This window comes from Delphinus delphis, chromosome 8, assembly GCF_949987515.2.
Source record: "Delphinus delphis chromosome 8, mDelDel1.2, whole genome shotgun sequence".
Classification (NCBI taxonomy): Eukaryota; Metazoa; Chordata; class Mammalia; order Artiodactyla; family Delphinidae; genus Delphinus; species Delphinus delphis.
The window spans coordinates 31,214,045-31,236,477 of NC_082690.1; the positions used below are offsets into that span (position 1 = coordinate 31,214,045).

At 33.7% G+C, this 22,433-nt stretch overlaps 1 protein-coding gene across 1 annotated transcript in view; it reads right to left on the reverse strand.

The window, feature by feature from the left end:
- Nucleotides 1–1,840: 1,840 nt before the first annotated feature.
- DYNC2H1 (dynein cytoplasmic 2 heavy chain 1) overlaps nucleotides 1,841–22,433 on the reverse strand; it is a 366,248-nt gene continuing 345,655 nt past the window's right edge. The window contains exons 88-89 of the mRNA XM_060018033.1: nucleotides 12,238–12,354; nucleotides 1,841–2,348 (exon numbers count right to left, since the gene is read on the reverse strand). Of these exons, the coding sequence (XP_059874016.1) occupies nucleotides 2,190–2,348; nucleotides 12,238–12,354 (276 nt within the window). The 3' untranslated portion in view covers nucleotides 1,841–2,189. The remainder of the gene's footprint in view (nucleotides 2,349–12,237; nucleotides 12,355–22,433) is intronic.

The following is a 22,433-nucleotide window of genomic DNA, read 5'->3' on the forward strand; positions in this document are numbered from 1 at the left end:
GCTTAACACAGTTAAGCTCACAATTTCTGCTCTTAAACTTTTATTTTTGTAGGTGCATGTGTTAAAGATTGCAAAAATTAAAGATGAACAAAGGGCTTATTGGAGGAAGGGAGGGAGGGAGTACTAATGTCTTCCTCCTGAACATATTTTTCTCTTATTTCCTTTTGCTTTTGTTTTTCTTGTCATTCTGTGATGGTTAGGATCTCTAAACAATGTTGAATGGAAGTGATAAGCAGAGAGTGCTTCTGTTTCCCCATTAAGAATGATCTTTGTTATAGGTTTTAGTTCCTAGATATCCACCATCCATGAAAATAAGTTCCCTTCTATTCTTGGTTTGCTGGGGTTTTTATTTTGAAAATCCCTGTCCTGATTGGGCCATTCCACCATCTGTGGGCCCTGGGAATCTAAAACTATTGTTTGTTGCTTCTACTGATTGAGAATCTCAGATAGTGTGTTCTTCTGAAGTTTTAGGTAGTTTCCTTGGAGTTCCCACTGATTGAAAAACAACTCTCCTATATTGTTTTTGGTCAAACATTTTGCCATAATACTAATGGCCTGTGTACACAACAAATACATGTTAGTGGGTGCCTCTGAAATGGTAAAGATGAAAATGGGGCTGCAGAAGGGAACATGAAGGGCTTCAACTGGTTTTAAAATTATTTAAAAATTTTAAAAGTTCTTGAAAAAATCTAAAGTAAATGCCACAGCATGTTAATATTTGTTCATTTTGGAAGACCAATAAATGTGTTTGTTATCCTTTGTAACAAATTTTCAAAGTAAGTTTTCCAAGAAAAAAAAAAAGAAGAAAAAGAAAGAAAGAGAAAGAAAGAAAAAGTTAATTAGCCAAGCTTAGATTAAACAACACATATAGCAAGTAGAATTAGTTACACCATCCTCTGGAATTCTATAGCCCTTTGCTGGTGTGCCATATAATGGATTTCACTGTACTGTAATTCTTTTCTATATATATATTTTCTTTTTATGTATTATATACTCAATAAAAAATAGTAACCGAAAGAAAGCTTGTATAGCAATATTAATATCACAGAATTTACAGTGATATTATTTTTACCTTTCACTGTCCTATCAGCTCTTAAATCTCTCAAGAGCAGAGACAGTATGTTATTCATCCTTGTATTACTGGGATCTGGCTAATGTCTGGATCATGTTATTTTCTGTAAGTATTATAATTCACAAGCACAAGGTTTGGAGTCAGAAGACCAATTAAAGGCCATACGTGTCTTTACTAGTTTTCAGTCATTTTATGCCTTTGTCCTGGAGGCATTTGAGAAATGAGCTTTCTCCTTTGCATGGGGATGTGGCAAGGAGAGCTAGCTAGCCTCTCTAGTCTTCCCTTCTATGAGCACCCAGCTAGACTCTGTTTCCCACCACCCTAGAAATTAGGTGTAGCCATGTGATTAAGTTCTCTCTAATGGAATATAAACATAAATGATGTGTGACATTTCCAGACATGGCCCACAAACACCTTCCCTGAATACTCCTCCCTGCTTTTCCCTTTTCTAGCTGTTTATTTAAGCTTTCAGCCATTGTAGAATTTTACGGTTTCATAGAAACACATGGGAAAGCCATACCCATGAGAAATTATAACCTTTTCATCATTTAATTATTCTATTTGTAAAATTCTTATCCTGGTTTCTGTGCTATTACTTCCCATTTCTTTTGCATTGCTTTGAGATGCTGTATATTTTAACTAAAATATAATACTTTCTTCAACGTTTAAAGACATTATATATATACATATACGTATATATATAAAACCATGGAAGACTGAAACGTTAATAATATCTTATATTTTATTAAATAAATGATGATACAGAAATAATAGCCAAAATATTTATTACTGATTCCTTAAATACACTATTTAAAAACTCTTAGCTAAAACATTAAATTTTTGAGCCACTGGAAAAGTGAACTGCCTCACAGAAATACTTAATATTATAAAGGGAATATGCTATTTTAACATTGACTCCATTAAGTTATTACTTTAAAAGGTACAGGGTGCTGTCATTACCCATTAAAATAAAAACACAATGAGATAAACAACACAGGACAACTACATGCTAATATTCTGAACTAACACTTCAAATGTGGACTGACCACATATTTTATTTAAAGCTTAAATAATAAATGTTTCTTTTGGCTAAGACAGCTTTTATTGTCATTAGGTTCTACTGATTTTTGAGAAATAGAGCTGCTCCACACTGAATCCACTGATCTTGGCTGCCCCCACATGGAATGTCGATATTGATCACCACACGATCCCTTTCAGCACTTGTGTAAACAGGCAAAGATATGCACTCATCAGGGGAATATGGACCATATGCGCCCTGTTTAAAAAGAATTAATTTTGTTTTAAAATACAGCAATATACTGTGTTGCAACAGGTCATTAGATAACCAAATACGAACACAAAATCTTCCCAAATAATAAAATATATTTAACATTTTATTATGAAATGTTTTAAATAAAGACTAGCATAATAAACCACATCATTCAGTTGCAACAATTATCAGCTCATGGCCAACTGTATTTCATTTATAACCTCCCCCAGCCCCAAATAATAGAGTATTTTGAATCAAATCCTACACATTATAAAATTTCATCTATAAGTATTTAAATATATGTCTATAAATAAAATATAAAAACATAATCAAAATACTATATCACATAAAAATATTAACAATAATTCCTAATATCATCTTATACCCACTATGCCATTATCCCATAATTTTTAAAAGATTTTTTTGGAAGAACTGCAATTCAAATAGAGCCCACACTTTGAGGTTTGTTATGTGTCCTAATTCTCCTAAATTTATTTTTTCTCCTTTATTCCTTGTAATTTGTTTGCTAAAGAACTATACCAAAGAGTTTCCCACATTCTTGACTTTTGTTCGCTACATTCCCATGGTGTCATGTTCTTCTGTTCCCTGTATTCTTGTAAAGTGGGTCTGGAGGTGAGTTCAGATTCAGATTCAATTTCCGGTAAAAACACTGCATAGGTAGTAGTGTATACTTCAATCAAGAGGCATATAAAGTCTGGGTGTCTCTCTTTTTAGCTATTAGGAGCCATTGATGATCATTATTTATATTTAAGATTAAAAAATGATAATTTAATTCTACATCCCTTCATTTCCAGGCAGAAACAAATCTATAAAGAGGAACTTCCAGTTATCAATCATTTGATTACCAGGAGGTACAGTTCATATAGGAAAGGCTGGAATAAATGCTATCTAATTTCCCTTTATTTACACGCTTTTAAAATAATGCATTTGTTCCCTAGCATACTGTAAAGGTGATCAATGAGCACCCTCTATTTTTTTAAGTATCATTATGAACTGGTGGATTTAAATATGTTCAATGTGCTTCAATGCAATGCAATTACTATCTTATTGGTGTTCAAAATGTCAAGCTTTGTGCAGTGGGAACTCATTAGGCTGGCTCCTGAGGGTTTTTGTTTTTGTTTTGATATGTCCCTAGTAGTCTTCAGTAGCTTTCTTACCTTCTAGTATGTCAAGATGTTGTAAGTTCATCTTGTATATTTGCTGTCCCAGAAATCAAAAATTAGTCATTACTCTGAGGATCCTTGGTTCCTTTAATGAGAAATGGTACTAGAGATCGTAGTCTGGGTGCTAGGAATGATCTATCATTCTCCTTCTAGGATTTTTCAGTGACTGAAGCTTAGAAATATGTATTTTTTTAAAGAAAAACATCAGAAGTTCATAATAGTAATTCCAATTCAAATTTAGGATTCATGTTTTTATTGAATTTATATAATTTTATTCAACTAACGGATAAGTTTTTAGAGTTAGAATGAAACTTAAGAGAAAAGTTAGTCTCATTCTAGAATTTTACAAGTGACAAATCAGAAACCCATGAAGAATTTATCATGGTAACCTAGTTAGGCAAGTGGCAAAGTTGCCTTAGGTAGTACAATTGAAAAAAAAAAAAATTTGGCATTAGCTTGTTTAGGAGCTCCTGACCCTAGAGAGTAGATTACTCTCTGAGCATCTGTTTCCCTATCATAAAAGGAACATAAACAACACTGGTCCACCTAATGGGATGTTGGGTGAATCCAATGATGTATTATTAAGGAGTTCAAATACAAAGCATTATTTATTCACACAAGGACTACATATGCATAACTTTTCTTTAATTCCTACTAATTCTTAAATCAATTAGAAAAAAAGTCCCAGCTTTTTACCATCTACTACAGGTCATGGATGGTGCTAGGATAGAGAGAAATAAAAATATTTTTTCCTTCATGAAGAAATTTAAAGCATTCTATTTTTAAGTCTAAGTGGGCATTATATGGAATTTTGATTGTCTTTTCCAATCCTTTTCTCTACCCCCACAACACTAACTTTTCTAAGTCCTTGATATAAAACAGTTAAGTCCCTTTGAAAACTCATTCATTTCTAAAATTCCTAAATTGTAACCTGATTGACATGAGAAAATTCATTCTTTATGAAGAATCATTACCCAAATAGATAAGAAGACCATCTGCCCTGAATGTTTCTAATTTTCCTCTATGTTTGTATTGATGATTCTGTTACTCATCCATTCATTTAACAGCATTTATGTGCTAATATTGCACCTAGAATTATAAAAGCAAAGCATTTCAATATATATCCAAATAGAGAAAATAATAATCTTTAAAGCTTAAAATTTAGTTTAAGAAACAACATACACATCAAATATTTAGAATATAATTTTTTGCAAAATGAGTATTTTAAAGAAAATCAAAATGAACTACTACTCTGGGATATGTTAACCTGACAAGGATTAATGGGGAGAATGAATCCTGAGTTGGGCCTCAGAAAAATACAGAATTTGGAGTAAAGAGAATTTTCAACCATTATTAGTCACTGCCTAATCTCTTCCCTCTTCTCTAATTCTGCTTAAATGGCAAAGCTTTAGCATTCACAAATTCCTGTGATTTTCATAACTCCTTAGCCATTCCTAAAATTAATAACCTAGTATAGGCTTTCTTTTGGTATTGCCTTTAAATTCTTCAGCAAAGAGCAGACAAACATTGCATATTTGTTGAACTGAAATGATCTGAACCTATGAATGCCTACAATCCTAGAAAAGGTCTTAAATTATCTTCCTCTGCCACTCTATATTTGCTTTCTTTCCCATAACTTCTATGGTCAAAAATGAAAACATCACATTGAAATGTTTTATAATGCTATTCCTTTCTATTCAGAAGATTTTCTCTATATCTCTTCATTTTAATGCCAAGCAATTTTCTCTTTAAATTAGGAATTTAAGAGTAATGCAAAGTTGATTCTTTGCATATTCACTATCAATTTACCAGTTTTTGTATATATTTCCAAACCCTTCCAAACTTGCTTTTGGTTGTAGGCTTTTTGTTTGTTTTAAAGTGAGGGTACAAATCTTTCCAGCAAAACGTACAGTGTTTTAAAAGCGAAGTACCACAGTTGCTTCTTAAAATTTTACTTGTCATTGCTTAAAATCTCATAAACAGTAAACGTTACAACCTTCTGTAAGAAAGGTTAAATGGACTTGCCCTTATGTCACCAATAAATAAATGATCAAAGTAATAGAGCTAAGTACTTGGGCATTCTCACACTTAACACAATACCTTATGCAGACAGAAACTTTATATTGTTTAACTGAATTAAATTCTTATGCCACAATTCCCTCTTTAATATGTTTATCTTAAAAGACAAAGTACAGATCCTGCTGGGCTGAAATATTTGGATGAAGCTAAAATTTTATTAATAACTATTAATAAATACACTAAGTGCTCAGTTAATGCAAAAAGATATATTAGGAAAACTTCAAATAATATTATATTATATGTAAACAAATCAGTTTGACATTATTAAAATTAAATAATTAAAAATCTATATATTATGATTACTCACGCTCATGCCCATGCCCCAGGGAAAGTGGCTTAAAAGTATACGTGTACTACAAACAGAAGGCAATAAGCTAATATGTGAAAGAAGACATTTACAAAGGCAAATGGTGATATTTGGTATTACTTAGCCAACAAACTAAAGAAAATAACAAAATAAAACAACACCAGAAAACAAAAAAGCCCCAAATTATCCAGGTTAATTATGTTAACTATTTGGCCGATATCAACTCAAATTTCATTATAATAAAACACACGAGGGCAAACCAAAATATTTTTCTCATCAGAAATATATTTATGCATAAAGTCCAACTAACTTATTCTAACATATGCTTTCTGAATGTTTATGAACCAAGTCAGTGAACAGTTATTTTTTTTTTAGGAAAGAAGATGTTATGACATCAGAGGTTTCATGTACATAAAAGTGGCATTATTAGTAAAGCAACCCTGGAAAATATAACTATCTCAAAACAGGAAACAAAACAACTTGCCAACAATGAATATTTTGAAAGACTTTATTCTGTCAAGAATGTCTAGGTACTCTACTTTGGTAGAGAAATACTTCCCTCTATTTTTCAATAATACAATGCTAACAACATTGCTCTCATAGTAAGTTCTTAAGAAAAAAAACCTGTCACATAGAAAAGACATTAATTAAATATTTATTATATTTAAACCAGAGTGCATCCAAGGCAGAGTTTTCAGCATATATCATTTCATATACATGGTGAAAATACTTTAACGTAAAGAAAAGACTGTTACTGTGAGTTGCTTGTGTAATCATTATATAGTCATAATTTCCCTGAGAATGAAATTGTTTCTGAAGTTGTACTGTCAGTTGTGGCAACTGTTGGAAGGTGTAGGCCTGTGGGGTTCAGGCTGGTCCAGGGTTTCTATGTTACTGTGGGGCTGATAAAACCGAAGTAACATTCTTTATTGGAAAAATAGAACAAAGGCAAACTGACTTCCTGTGGAATGTCAGAACAGGACATTATCTAAGACTGATTTACCTCATAAAGTAGTGTTTCCCAAACTACGTTATGTGGAACATAGATCCAGATGGAGGGTGGGGTGTAGATGCATGAACAGGGTTGCATGTTAAGTAAATTTTGGTAGTTCCCAGCGTTTTTAATATCCTCAAATACATCATGAAGTTCCAAATTTAAATCTGTTTACTGAACAATTTTTCAGAGAACCATTATGGAATAATGTAGTGTCAAACACTTTTTAGGAACTGCTTTGGAGAAAGTGAACGCTTTTTTGGGTAAAATCCTGTAGGGAAATCTTATTGTACCTATATTAATTTAACCCCTAGAACTGAACTGGAACTTGAAGAACCTTAAGAGTCTGCATCATGAATGAATGAACGCATAAATGAACAGTGTGAGTGTAGGTATATTAACTTCCTGCACATAGATAATGGTAAACAGAAACACTAGGAAAACATTAGCACCAGCATTTTACTTCCTTTTAATTCTTGAGCATTCATAATTCTAATTTTGTTAACTGGCAAAGTACATTACATTTATAATAGAAGCAATGGTAAACCTCCCCCTCCCCTCAATAAAAGCCTTAGAATTTGTTGTTCATATCCTTTGTTAAGTATTACCACATATTAAAAAATCTCAAAGTTCTTCAGTCTTCTGCAACCTAAAATGCTCTTTAAAAAAATGTAGGTGCTATGTACCTCCTAGTGCCTGAGTTGTCCGGCATGTTTCTGCTGAAATAATGCTATTCAGGACTTTTAGGGGTCAGATAATATTATCGAAATAATTTGTGGAAAAACCTTCTTCTGGCCTAAAAAGAATTAGTCACCAAAGTTCTGAACTCCATTATTTTATCTAAGCTTATCAAAGGATTCTGAACTTTCTGCAATGAAGTAGCTGTAAGAGTAAGTGGCAAAAGTAATTCTTTTTACTTGTTTATATAAATTGATGTTGATGCTTCCTTTGATTTTATGCTGGTTCCTTCCCTCTTGGTAAAAACGCGTTAAAATGCTGATGCCCCCCACCAAATTCTGTAAAACTTATTAAAAACAGCTATAGTTGCCCTAAAAAAAATGATTTCTCGAACAAAAATAGTGCTTAACTCAAGCAAAGTTGGAGAGTTTGATAGTTTATACAGAGTCAGCAAACTTTTCTGTAAGAGGTCAGATAGTAAATATTTTATGGGCTATATGGTCTTGGATACAACTATATCCTCAACTCTGCTGTAGTAGTCTGAAAGCATCTACATAAATGGGCATAGCTGTTTTCCAAACAAAACTTTCTTTATGGACACTGGAATTTGAATTTCAGATAATTTTCACATCATAGAATATTGGGTTGGCCAAAAAGTTCGTTCGGGTTTTTCTGTAACATCTTGCAGAAAACCCGAATGAACTTTTTGGCCAACCCAGTACTATCCTTCTAAGTTTTTCATCTATTTAAAAATGTAAAAGTCATTCATGCTCACATGACTGTGGGCTGTACAAAAACAGGCAGCATACTGGATTTGGCCTGTGGCCTGTAGTTTTCCAAACTCTGGTTTATACTGTTAGGTTGCCTCAGTATTAGGCCTAAGATTTAAGAGAGATAACCTGGATTTGAAACTTAGTTGCTTACCTATTAACTATGTTATCTTTATCTTGGTCAAGTTATACAATCTTTTAAGCTTCCATTTTCTTAGTTTACAATGGAGATGATAATTCCTATTTCAAATGTTTTTGGAAAGCCTAAATATCTTGTATTCTAAACAGTTTGTACAGTGCTTGGAACATAATAAATACAAATAAATGCTCATTGCTATTGTTCAAACACTAGTGCTACTACTGGGGGACCCATAACAAATCACTCTATTTACCAGATTCACGGTTTCTTCCTCAGCAAAACAGAGAGAAAAACTACTCTACCATACTCAGAGGACTGCAATGAAAGGTAAGTGTGATTGTATTTCACCCTATGCCAATCCTCAATTCTCTCAGTGCTAGACTGCTTTTCTAAAACTACAGATCTGATCTTACAACACACGTGTTCTAAGCTCTCAATGGCTTTCTATGATCATAAGATAGTCTAAACTCCTTGGCATGGCTCCATGGCTTGTCGTACTTGGTCTTAGTCTTCCTTTCTGACCGCATCCCCTACCACTCTCCATTTGAACCATTCCAGTACATTCCAGATATACTATACTTTCAGTTCCCCAAATAACCTAAATTCTTTTCGTATCTCCATGCATTTAAATATACTTCCCCCTCTATATGGAATGCCTTGCCCCTACCATTTTTGAATTTGTCCTTGAATTTTTCTTACTTCTACTGTGACTACAGTCCTGAGAAGCTGCTTCCTCTCCCTGTGAGGTCATCTGACTTTCCCTCATCTGCTTATACAAGATAGAGCTGAGGTCTCCTTCATTTGCCAAAGCACTTCATGTAAACCTCCATAATTGTACTTCTGTAACTCTGAACTGTAATAGTTTCTTTACCCGTTTGCTCCTCTACTCAACAGAAGACTCTGATGGAAGAGATTTATTTTTGTTATCCCAGGGTTCAGAATATGGTACATAGGAACTTAATTATCTAATGATGATTGAAAGCACTTAGTAAACTATAAAGCACCATATGAAATAAGTTAATTATTATACTATTATAAAAACATTTAAAAGTGTTGGCATCAGGAAAAATTAGACTTACCGTGTATGACGCCCTGCTAGGTACTTCACAGACACAGGACCTTATTTATTCCTCAACATGGTCCTATACAAACATCATTATCTCCACTTTCAAATGAGGAAACTGGCTCAATGAGGTTAGGTAATTTGCCCCAAATCACCCAGCTCATAAGTTTGGGAGCTGTGAGTGGCATTTAGACTGCTGGACTCCAAAATTTCATGTTCTGAAACATTTAGCAATATACCTCATATTCTCTCCTTCTTAGCTGATCTAGGAGAGGCAGTCAAAGCAGTAAGATTAATGGGAAGAGGATCACTGTAAAGGAAGGAGGGGAAAAAAGAGGTGGGGAAGTATCTTAAACCTTTACATTACATGGCAGGAAAAAGTGCAGAAGCCTTTGGGGAAATCTCTTTTATAAAAATAATAAATTCATATTATCTTTCAGCCATCTCTTTTATTGGCTAAATATTCCAATTCATTTTACCTCTCTTTACATGAGATATTTTTCAAATTAAATTACTTTTAACTTTCTATTCCTATCCTGATTTTTTAAAGTGTGGTAAATAAAACTGGATAGAAATGATACTCAAAGTAAAATATTGTGGAGGGATAAATTCCAAGTCTTATAATGTTATGTTGCTTTTCATACAACCCAGTTAACAGATTGGCTTCTGTTCATAACCACACTGCATTCCTGATCTGCATTCAGTTTGTGGTCAGTTATGTGGGTACTGCTCTAGGTCACTCTCTTTTGCATTTATGCCTCCTCATTCTCCATGCTCTATTTTTATTGCTGGGGTTTCTCCTTAAGTGAATCATTTTATACATGTCCTACCTTTCCCCCCATCAAGGTCATTATATGGCTTTTAAATTTGTTTGCCAGAGAAGTAACACTTCTCATAATTTGGATTCATTTGAATTCATCTCTGTCATCATATACAATTTTATATATTATGGTTATAACCCTCAGCGAATTTTAGCCTTAACTTTTTTTTTGCTGTATGCGGGCCTCTCACAGCTGTGGCCTCTCCCGCTGCGGAGCACAGGCTTCGGACGCGCAGCCTCAGCGGCCATGGCTCACGGGCCCAGCCGCTCCGCGGCATGTGGGATCCTCCCGGACCGGGGCATGAACCTGTGTCCTCTGCATCGGCAGGCGGACCCCCAACCACTGCGCCACCAGGGAAGCCCTAGCCTTAACTTTTGTATAGAACTTTCGACCTGGTCCACACACCTAATGTGTGTAATCCATAAGTTACCAACTTTTTGACATACAAATTTCTTATATGAATCAATAGCCAGAGAGAAATAAAATAAAGATGATTTCAACTTCTCCCTTCTCTGTCACTCTACTACTAGAGAAAATGAAGCTTATATGGGGGGTGGAAATGGCGAGTTTCACAGAAATGTATGTTCCTTTAGGTCAGAGGATGCTCTTATAGCTCTCTGAGCAATAACTGTTAATTATGGCTTTATTAGTTTTTATTTTAAAATAAATATTGTGATGCTTTGGATTTTTTTATTTTACAAAAAGAATTATAATAATTGGAAAATTCAATGAAGTATTTCACAACTAGAAAACTCATTTTTCTTGTAGTAAGCAGTATATGAAATAGCTTGTTGGTGATTAGATACAGAATCAAAACTTTAAAGTTTATTCACATGTATTCTTACTTACATTTAGTAAAAGTTATGTGTTTCATCTACAACTATGTCTTATTTTAAAGGCGAATATCCCTCAAGTTCCATTGTTGAAAGTTCTTTCAAAAATTGAAGGTTTTGGACTTCCCTGATGGCGCAGTGGTTAAGAATCCACCTGCCAATGCAGGGGACACGGGTTCAAGCCCTGGTCTGGGAAGATTCCACATGCCGTGGAGCAACTAAGTCCGTGCGTCACAACTACTGAGCCTGCGCTCTAGAGCCCACGTGCCACAACTACTGAAGCATGAGCGCCTAGAGCCCATGCCCCACAACAAGAGAAGCCACCACAATGAGAAGACTGTGCACCGCAACAAAGAGTAACCCCCACTCGACACAACTAGAAAAAAGCCCGTGTGCAGCAACGAAGACCCAATGCAGCCAAAAATAAATAAATAAATTTATAAAAAAAAATTGAAGGTTTTAAAAGGGAAAAAGTTAACCGAATAGACCTCTGTCAAGACAGTTTTCTTCATCTGCCAATCAGCAGCATAGTGACATGGTATTAGATGTGTATTACGTCTTGATGCTTTCGATTTCTGCATGCCAAGCTACAGGGAAGTCATTTAACTTATGTGAACACACATTTCCTCATTTGAAAATAGGAATAATAATATCTACCTTGCAGGGCTACTCAGAAAAGTATGTAAGGTAAAGTATATAAAACATTTAGCACACTGCTGAAAATAATAGGAACACAATATGTGGTAGTTCAGATTACCATTTAAGGCTTTTTTCTTATTAGACTATAACTTATTTAGAAATTAAAAACTATAATGTTATTCTTTCCATAACAAAATAAAGCTTTTAAAATGTCCTGTACATCTTAAAAATTATAAAGGACATAATATTTGGACTGTAAATTTGTTCAAATGCAGGTAAGATTAGAAAGTAAATGAAAAATTCATAAGCCAATTATATCTTATTGAAAAGATAAAATCTAAAAATGAATTGATTAAATTAAAACTTGTTCCTGTTAAAAATGTATTACCTGTGGAATCCAGCCCATAAAACAAGGGAGAACTGATGATACACTAGGAGAATCATGCTGATTTTCAGAAAGTCGATTTCCATCAAAACTGCATCCTTCCAGTAATAAGCCACTGATCTGTCATAGAAACATATAAACCATTAAAATATGTATTAAAGGCTGAAATGGCAGGAGTTACTATAGTATATCTTCAGAAGAAAGGCAACAATTTTCATTGTGACTATTCATTCCAAACAATGTGAAAACAAAGATCATGGTATTTTGTTTGATAATAATGTAGGTGAAGACCTGAACCAATGTTCACTGTGAGCTTCCTTTAGGCTGAATCCTCAATTTTAGCAAGTATTTTGGAAAAACAGACTTATAAATGTCATTAGTTATACAATTGCATATGTCTTGGCATTAGATTAATGGACATATAACGACAAAAGCCAAAAAGTTACTCTTTTTCCAGGAGGGGGAAAGAAAAGCATACTAGAGAAAAAGAACATGTGCTACCTGCTTGGAATTCCAACATCATTTTCTAAAAAATAGAACAAAATTTGGAAAGGTTAATGAAAAAATTCTTGACATGTCATGCAGAGCTGAAAGAAGAATAAAAAAGGAGAAAGAGTTCATCTCTTATTCTAAATTAAACTTAGTGTAAATTTATAAAGTTATGAAAATAAAAATATAATTATTTTGGTAATATTAGTTTCATATTTCTTTAAAAGTGTTCATTCTTTTCGTTTCTGTAGTGTTAATCTACCCTGAGTTTATCTAAAGGCAACAAACATAGAGCCTCCATTTGCATTCAGACTCCCATCTATAGTCTCACAATTTAAACTTGATAGACAATGTAAACAATCTTATAAATATTGTATAGTACCTTTTAAGTTAACATACTATAGAATTTTAGAGTCAAGGGAACACTTTAAGTTGGAAGTGTTGAAATCATTTCCAGTTATAACTAGAGAATGGTTTAGGGACGAGGAGGTACTAGTAGAGTATGCCTTGACAAATAGTTCTGATTAGCTAAATTTATAATAGGGTTCTTTACCATGAAAAGATAAGCAACTTGTTTGTCAGTGAAAGAGATGGGATTAAAAATAGAATTATTGAATTCCTAAGTTCAATATTCTTTCTACTATACTACTAATGTGATGTTATACAGGCCACTTCAGGGGTGTTGAAGTATTGCCTTGAAGAAATGTAAATTAAAATTTAAAGAGTACTTGCTAATTTCAGTGCTAGAAAATCTCTGCAAGATAATTCTTCTAAGGCTTCTTCTAGAAATTTCATTGAGTTCTGCACTCAACTGGTCTTTACAGAAATTTGTAAATGTAGTCCCCCCACTGATAGTGTCACAACTTGACTATGTAATATGCATATACAGATATAAACTCATCATTTTCCTCTTCTAACCAGGGGGTAGGAGGGAGGAGAAATACTATTCTCTGGAGCCTATTTCAGTAATTGGCACTACTGACCATGTAGTTGCTTAATCAGACACCTGGGAGACATTCTTGGTTCCTTCTCCTGAACTTCCCACATGCCATCAACTATCAAGTCCAGCCACTTCCAATAAAATCTTTTAAATCTCTCCTTTTCTCTCTATACCCTCTATCATTCCCCTACTTTGGAATGTAAAGTAAAAAAAAATGAAAACATAAGAACTTCAAAAAGTGATACCCTGTTGTTTATATAATAAAATGATAATATATCAAGGATTGGAGTAGTATCAACAAATGGTACCCTTGTTCCATCTGGAATTCTGCATCAATGGAAGGTGAAAAAACAGGTAGGCCCAAAATATTACCTTTATTACTGAAAAAGATAGTTTGGAGGATATAACAGGTCTCCAGGCAAATGGACTTGCTAATATCAACACTAAACACAAGAATTTGGAAGGCTTAACCTCTAGTTATGACAGTACTAAGCTAAGGAGCCAGCTGCACCAGGTGCAGAGACTGCCTTGAAGGGGCAGAGCAGAATGTGTACACCCAAAAGAAAAGCATAGGAAGGCACAGTATTCAGCCCTGGGTTTCTGACTCAAACTCAGTCAGATAAACACCTTTATCTGACACCTTTCCTGGAAAGGAAGGAGTCAGGTAGAAGGCAGAGAGTGTCTAGGAGTATGAACCTTAGTAAATATTCCTCCATGCAGAAAAAAACAATAGGAGCAGGAAATAAGAAATCCCCTCTAACATTATATTTAAAATACTTGGAATTGCCTGATATACAGCAAGTGCTCAATAAGTATTAGCTATTACTGTTCATTTAATCTAATCCATATTCAAATTTCTAGACATTTAGAATTGTTTCATATAGTGTATCCATTAAATAAGGCAAAATAAGGTTTGATTGGAAATTATTTAAATAATTTCAATCAAAAAATTTTTGCTTATATTTGATTTTGCAAAATATTTCCCAAATTTGTCCTAGATAACTGAGTCTATCTATCACTTCATTTATACATCAAACAGCTAGGCGATGTGTTAGAGCATGCTTTCTAATTTGATCAATACTGTACTTCCACTCTCTTTTTCACCTCCTTTAAATGATAAGCCATATTAAAATGCTATTTATACTTAACATATATACTTATGGGGCAAACTTCATACTTTTCTATTAAAAGTTTGTTAGAAGTCTATCTTAGTCATTAGTACCTTATTGTGCATGACACATATCCCTTGGATGCAAAGAAATAATTACTGAGATCAGAGCTCATTTGTTTACATTATTTTATTTTATTTTTTCAAGTAGACATTTTTTTGAATTCCAGTATTTTCTTTATTTCCACAAGAGAGACATTTGAAAATATTAACTATATCAACACCTGATCTCTCTTTTCTTTTACTTTAATCTTTTTTTTAATTGAAGTATAGTTGATTTACAATATTGTGTTAATTTCAGGTGTACAGTGAAGTAATTCAGTTATACATACATATATACCTATTTCTTTCAGATTCTTTCCCCTTATAGGTTATTACAAAATATTGAGTATAGCTCCCTGTGCTATACAGTAGGTCCTTGTTGGTCATCTATTTTATGCATAGTAGTGTGTATATGTTAACCCCAAACTCCTAATTTATCCCTTTCTCCCTCTTTCCCCTTTGGTAACCATAGGGGTTATGTCTGTTTACATTATTTTAAAAGAACAGCATTGTCAAGGCTGCTTCTTGACATCTGTACAAATATACTATTTGAGTTGAACGCAAATAATTAAGTGAAAGGCATCTAAATGTGCATCTCTTGCTGTAATACCATTTCCTCTAACTATTCTTGTTTTGCTTATAAATGCATAGCTTTCAATTTAACAGAATAGGAACAGCACAAAATCATTAAAGCAAAAGGAAAAGAATCTGTACTTGGATGTTATTCACACTTGAAACCTCTGATTAAAACATCTGAAACAGAGGGGCAGTTGCAAAAGTAAGAAAATAAAAAAACAAAACAACAATGACAACAAAAACTCAAAAAAAAACCCTCACACATATTTCGTTCTGTTTATAGTTTCAAAACCATTTATTAAGGGCAGTATGTATCAGGCCAACCACAATTGCATAAATATATTTCAAATAACTAACTACCATGACCCCAACCTACTTTGAAAAGGCTATTTTAAGATCAATCTGATTCAATTCTTTGAGGTGAGACTCAAAAGGGGTAACAGTAATAGTAGTGACTTTGCTCACTAAAAACAGGATTAAAGCCATTAATTTATTTCATATACAATGTTGAATTCCTTGAATACTTCTTATTTTAACTTGAATTTAACTTGGATTTAACGGTGAATTAAATGTTTCCTTTGCACAGCAAAGGAAACCATCACATAATGAAAAGATAAGCTACAGAATGAGAGAAAATATTTGCAAACAATGTACCAACAAGGGGTTAATATACAAAATATACAAAGAGCTCACACAACACAATATTGAAAAAACAAACTACCCAGTCAAAAAATGGGCAGAAGACTTAAACAGACATTTCTCCAAAGACGACTTTCAGATGGCCAACAGGCACATGAAAAGATACTCAATATCACTAATTTTAGAGAAATGTAAGTCAAAACTATAATGAGGTATCACCTCACACCTTTCAGAATGGGTATCATCAAAAAGTCTACAAATAATAAATGCTGGAGAGGTTGTGGAGAAAAGGGAACCCTCATACTGTTGGTGGGAATGTAAATTGGTGCAGCCACTGTGAAGAATGGGAGATTCCTTAAAAACTAAATATAAAGTTACCATATGATCCAGCAATCTCACTCCTGGGCATATATATGAAAAAGATGAAAACTCTAATTTGAAAAGATACATGCACCCCAATGTTCATCACAGAACTATATAGTCAAGATATGGAAACAACCCAAGTGCCCATCAACAGACAACTGACTTAAGAAGATGTGGTATACATATACAATGGGATATTACTCAGCCATAAAAAGAATGAAATACTGTGATTTGCAGCAAGATGGATGGTCCTAAAGAATATACTAAATGAAATAAGTCAGACAGAAAAGCAAATATTATGATATCACATATATGGAATCTAAAAAATAATACAAATGAATCTGTATACAAAACAAACACTCACAGACACAGAAAACAAACTTATGCCTAAATGAACATCTCTCCAAAGAAGACATACAGATGGCCAAGAGGCACATGAAAGGCTCTAATTAGCATCACTAATTAGAGAAATGCAAATCAAAACTACAATGAGGTATCACCTCACACCAGTTAGAATGGACATCATCAGAAAGTCTACAAATAACAAATGCTGGAGAGCATGTGGAGAAAAGGGAACCCCCTTGCACTGTTGGAGGGAATGTAAATTTATACAGCCACTATGGAGAACTGTATGGAGGTTCCTTAAAAAAGTAGAAATAGAATTACCATATGACCCAGCAATCCCACTACTGGGCATATACCCAGAGAAAATCATAATTCAAAAAGATACATGCACCCCAATGTTCATTGCAGCACTATTTACAATAGCCAGGTCATGGAAGTAACCTAAATGCCCATCGACAGACAAATGGATAAATAAGATGCGGTACATATATACAATGGAATATTACTCAGCCATAAAAAGGAACGAAATTGGGTCATTTGTAGAGACGTGGATGGACCAAGAGCCTGTCATACAGAGTGAAGTAAGTCAGAAAGAGAAAAACAAATATCATGTATTAACGCATATATGTGGAATCTAGAAAAATGGTACAGGTGAACCGGTTTGCAAGGCAGAAATAGAGACAAAGATGTAGAGAAAAAACGTATGGACACCAAGGAGGGAAAGTGGGGGGGGGGCCTGGCGGTGGGATGAACTGGGAGATTGGGATTAACATATATACACTAATATGTATAAAACAGATAACTAATAAGGACATGCTGTATAAAAAATAAATTAAAAAAAAAAGAAAACAAACTTATACTTACCAAAGGGGAAAGGGAGTTGGAGATAAAGTAGGCGTATAAGATTAACAGATACAAACTGCTATACATAAAATAGATAAGCAACAAGGATTTACTCTATAGCACAGCGAACTATATTCACTAACATCCTCTAATGGAAAATAATTTGAAAAAAATATATATATAACTGAATCACTGTGCTGTATACCTGAAACTAACACAAAATTGTAACTCAACTATACTTCAATTTAAAATATTATATTTATTGTTATCAGTCATATATTTGAAATTATTTTCAGTATATTTAATATATAGTTATATATATATATATATATATATATATATATATATATAGAAATATATATTTCTGCCTGTTTCTATTCTGTGAGTTCTGATAATTTTTTTAGTGAAAGTTATTCTTTCTTACAACTGTTTACGGAAACTAAAATAAATATTTTAACATTTTTTATCAGAGTTTCCCAAAAGTAATAATAAATGAAATGACCAGATGTTGATTAACCTAATGATTTTGCTCATTTTCTTTTCTAGGATTAGATTTTTTCCCCATTTATTTGGATTTGGGTTTCTAGGTTCATCTTGAGGGGTATTTTATTTTTCTCCCACATACCTCTACCTCTATAGTGACATTTCCAAATCTACATAGCTATAAAATTTACAATGCCAGTTTGGAGGTTCTATTCTGCAGGTGTTGGGGATATTGCAGTTCTAAGCTATTGATCTGGTGGTTAGTGTGGCTCAATATCTAATATTAACTCTATGCCTTTATCTTTCAGCTCCCTTAGGCCAATAACTTTATTCAGTCTCCTTTTATTGGAGAGCTGGAGAGCCTAATCTCAGTCCTGGATTTAAGCAATGACCCTTGTTTCAGTCTCCATTTCACATATAGCACCACTAATTCCTTTCACTCTGCTGGGGCCATACTGTTCATTGCTTCCTACTTCTGGACTTGGAGCTCAAGACCTGTACTTTCAGACTTAGTCACAATTTTACTTTGTCCTGCTTCTGATGCAATGAAATACTGATGTTTGTGGTTTCCTCTTTTTATATTTTTTTTATCATTATATATCTATCCGGAGCAGACAGGATGAATCATTAGCTCCCTGGGCCATCTTCACCTGAAGTTCTCAACTGTTTAAAATCAGAATACATTATACAATATAATATATAAAAGGAGGAAAGAAAAATGGGTAGACAAATATCTAGGGGGATATATTAAGTATATCTCTTAGAATGAAAGAAAAATAAAGTTTGTACTGAATGTGTTAGGTCCATTTAATTATAAAAAGAAATTTTGAGGAAAAAGTGTCCTAAAATATTAAAATTAATCTGCATAATGGTTTCATAGGTCTGTTTGCTTATTAAAAAATTCATAAAGTTGTATTCTTAAGATTTGTGCAACTTACTGTATGATATTATGCTTCACTATAAAACTTTACCAAAAATAAGATACAGAGGTCAACATGAGGAGGCTCTACACATAAGTCAAAGACTAGGGATACTGCACATGAAAAAGAATAATAAATTAATAAATGCAATTTACAGAAGCACATTAAATATAAGAAGTTCACACTGATACTTAAAAACAGAGAAGAAATGTTATTGAACACTGTGGGAAACAGTGTATCAACACCATATTCTGAATATCCCTAGTTTAAATTTTTTTAAAAAAGCATTTATCCTTTATTTTCTATATAAAATTCCATGGTATCTAGGTAACCACATAGACCTAGCTGATTAGGCTTCTTTGAAGAAAATTTCAGCTAATAAATGCAGAAGGAATAACAGATTTAGAAAAATTTGTTTCATCTACAACTACTTCCATTTTATAAGAAACGAGGGACAGAAGAACAAAAGTTACATAATAACACAAGGAAGCCAAGACATGAATATCAACTGTAGATCATTCTATAAGAGAAGTAACCTTGATTCTGTAACGAACAGTGGTATGAAATAATAAGAGGAACCCCATCTAGATGTGAAAAGACATAAGGTACATAATAACCAAACACAGTGTCTGGACCTTGACTCTCATTTGAACAAACTATTGGAAAAGAGTTTTTTTTGAGACAGTGGTAAATACTGTTATGAACTGAGTATTAAATGATGCCAAGGAATTATTGTTAATTTTTATATGTGTGATAATATATTGTGTTTATTTAAGAAAAAAATTTTTTTGAGAAATGGAGGAGTAAAACAAAACAATGTCTGGAATTGCTTCAGCAAAGACAATCAAAAAGAGAAAAAGAAGGAATGTTTCTAAATCTTGAAAACTCTGCATATGGAGATTCATTTTACTATTCTCTCTCCTTCTGTATCTGTTTGCAATTGTTTAATAAGGAAAAATACTACAAAAATTTGGAAAAAACTTGAAGATCAGAGAATATTTAAATTTTCTCTAGGGAATTACCTTCTCTGTCTAGAGCTACTATCCAATACAGTAGCCATGGCCACATGTACTATTGAGCATTGAGATGTTACTAGTCTGAATTGAGATGTGCCATAAATATGGAATATATGATGGATTTCAAGGACTTTATACAATAAAAAGGAAAGTAAAATATATCACATTCATAATTTTAAAATAGTTATTATATGTTGAAGCAACAATATTTTGTATATATTAGGTTAAATAAAATAATATTAAAATTATTTGTATCTGTTTCTTTTACTTTTTTTAATGTAACTACTAGAAAATATAAAATTACATATGTGGTTTGATATAGGTTGAAGAAGGAGAGCGTTCTAGGGAAAGTAATACAAACAGGTTTCTTGGAAGTTTTTGAAAGCCGGGGAAGGAGTAGAACCGTTGATGGAACTTAGTACGTAATACCAGCACACTGACTTTTTTTCAGTAGTGTCAAGTAAAGTCGGAATGTTTCGTAGCAGAAAGACTTTCAAAACAGGAAATTTGAGCCAGTTTTCAGCTTCCTGCTATATTTGCAGAGCATGAGAAGACAGCATTAAATTGGCAAGGCTACCTAAACAGTATAGTCAACTAAGAATTAAAAGTCCTTTAAACTGGTGGAAACATAGTAAGACACTCAAAGCATTTAATGCTACAAGAATATCAAATAGATTTAAAACCTCTGGTTGCTGTAGTTACATAAGTTCTTAAGAAAAATCATTTTTTTGTTGAACTGGTTTTATATTGTACTAGTTTGCACATACCAACTCATTTTAGAGATTGACTTTTAGAGAAAATTATATTACTAAGCACTCTTATAGTTCCCCCATGATTTAAAAACAATCTCTACTTTATAATGACTATATAAGCGTATTCACATTAAGTGCTCAGTTTTAAAATGAAAACTATCAGAAATATATGTCTTAAAATGAACTATTTAAGGATTTCTTTTTTGGTAGACTGTCCACTGCTGGACTGATTAGCTACTTATACTCATTTGGGGAGGATGTGTCTAAAGTTCATAACTCCCAATTCTGATGAACCCATTCTCCTCATGAACCCTCACATGTCTAAATGTCTAATTTCTTCATTGTTTTAACTTCTATTTCCTGGTAAGCTTTACAAGGGAGGGAACTGAAATATGAATAGCATAATAACCACTTGGTATATGGGCAGACTCTAGTCTGGCATGAAGCAGCCGAAATGAACTGGCAAGCATATGCGGCTATATGACTCTACCAGGTCCCAAAGGAGCAGCAGCTTTCAGGTATCCTAGGGAATTGTGCATTATTAACAAGACTAAAATGTTTTTAATAAGCCTGATTTGCCAAGGTAAAAGACTTGTTTTTGCCTTTTGTGTTTGGCAGCATCAGCAGTCAAGGAGGGAGCTGGAAGCTACCCAGATTTGCCAGGGCAAAACTTTCACAGCCTTGGGCAAGATCTAGAACGCAAGCTGAACGGGTGCTTGATTTACACATTTTCCAGTACTAAGTTTCACAACTGCTGTTTAACAAATAATAAATCAATAATGGTAGTGAGGAAAGTTTAGAGGGCCATGTTCAGGATCTAAAAAAATCAATGTACATACATGTTCCCTTAAGCTGGTCTAGGGGGTTGAAATATTGATTGGTGTGGGAACTATAGCCTTGCTTGAACATTTCACTGGTTTAATTCAGTCTAGGGTGGTAGAGATTGAAATATATTCAAAATAAATTAAATTCTGCAGTGACAGTAAAATTCAAATATAATTCAAATCCAATATTCTCCTATCAAAATAATCCTTTTGCTGAAAAATTTGATTAAGAGGAACATAAATGAATTATTTAACTTGCTGATTTTGCCAAGTGCAAACAGTGAGGGGCTTACAAAAACTTTGTATCTGATAAATATATCTGGAACTGCAGGTAAGAAATTAGGAAATGTGCTTCTATAGCTCATATGAATGAGGGGCCAAAGAGAGGAAAAATTCTGTTGAATTACCTCAAATCTCATGTGTAGGGATGGCTTTTTTTTTTTTCTTTTTTTTTTTTTTCTTTTTGCGGTATGCGGGCCTCTCACTGCTGTGGCCTCTCCCATCGCGGAGCACAGGCTCCGGACGCACAGGCCCAGCGGCCATGGCCCACGGGCCCAGCCGCTCCGCGGCATGTGGGATCCTCCCAGACCGGGGCACGAACCCGTGTCCCCTGCAGCGGCAGGCGGACTCTCAACCACTGCGCCACCAGGGAAGCCCAGGGATGGCTTTTTTAACTTAAAGGTGTAAGATATAATTGTATCAAACTTATAATGTTCCTGAATATATTGACCAATGAATATTTTGGTTTTTAACAATATAGTAGCTTTCATGAATGTCAAATGACAAATGAAAGAATTCT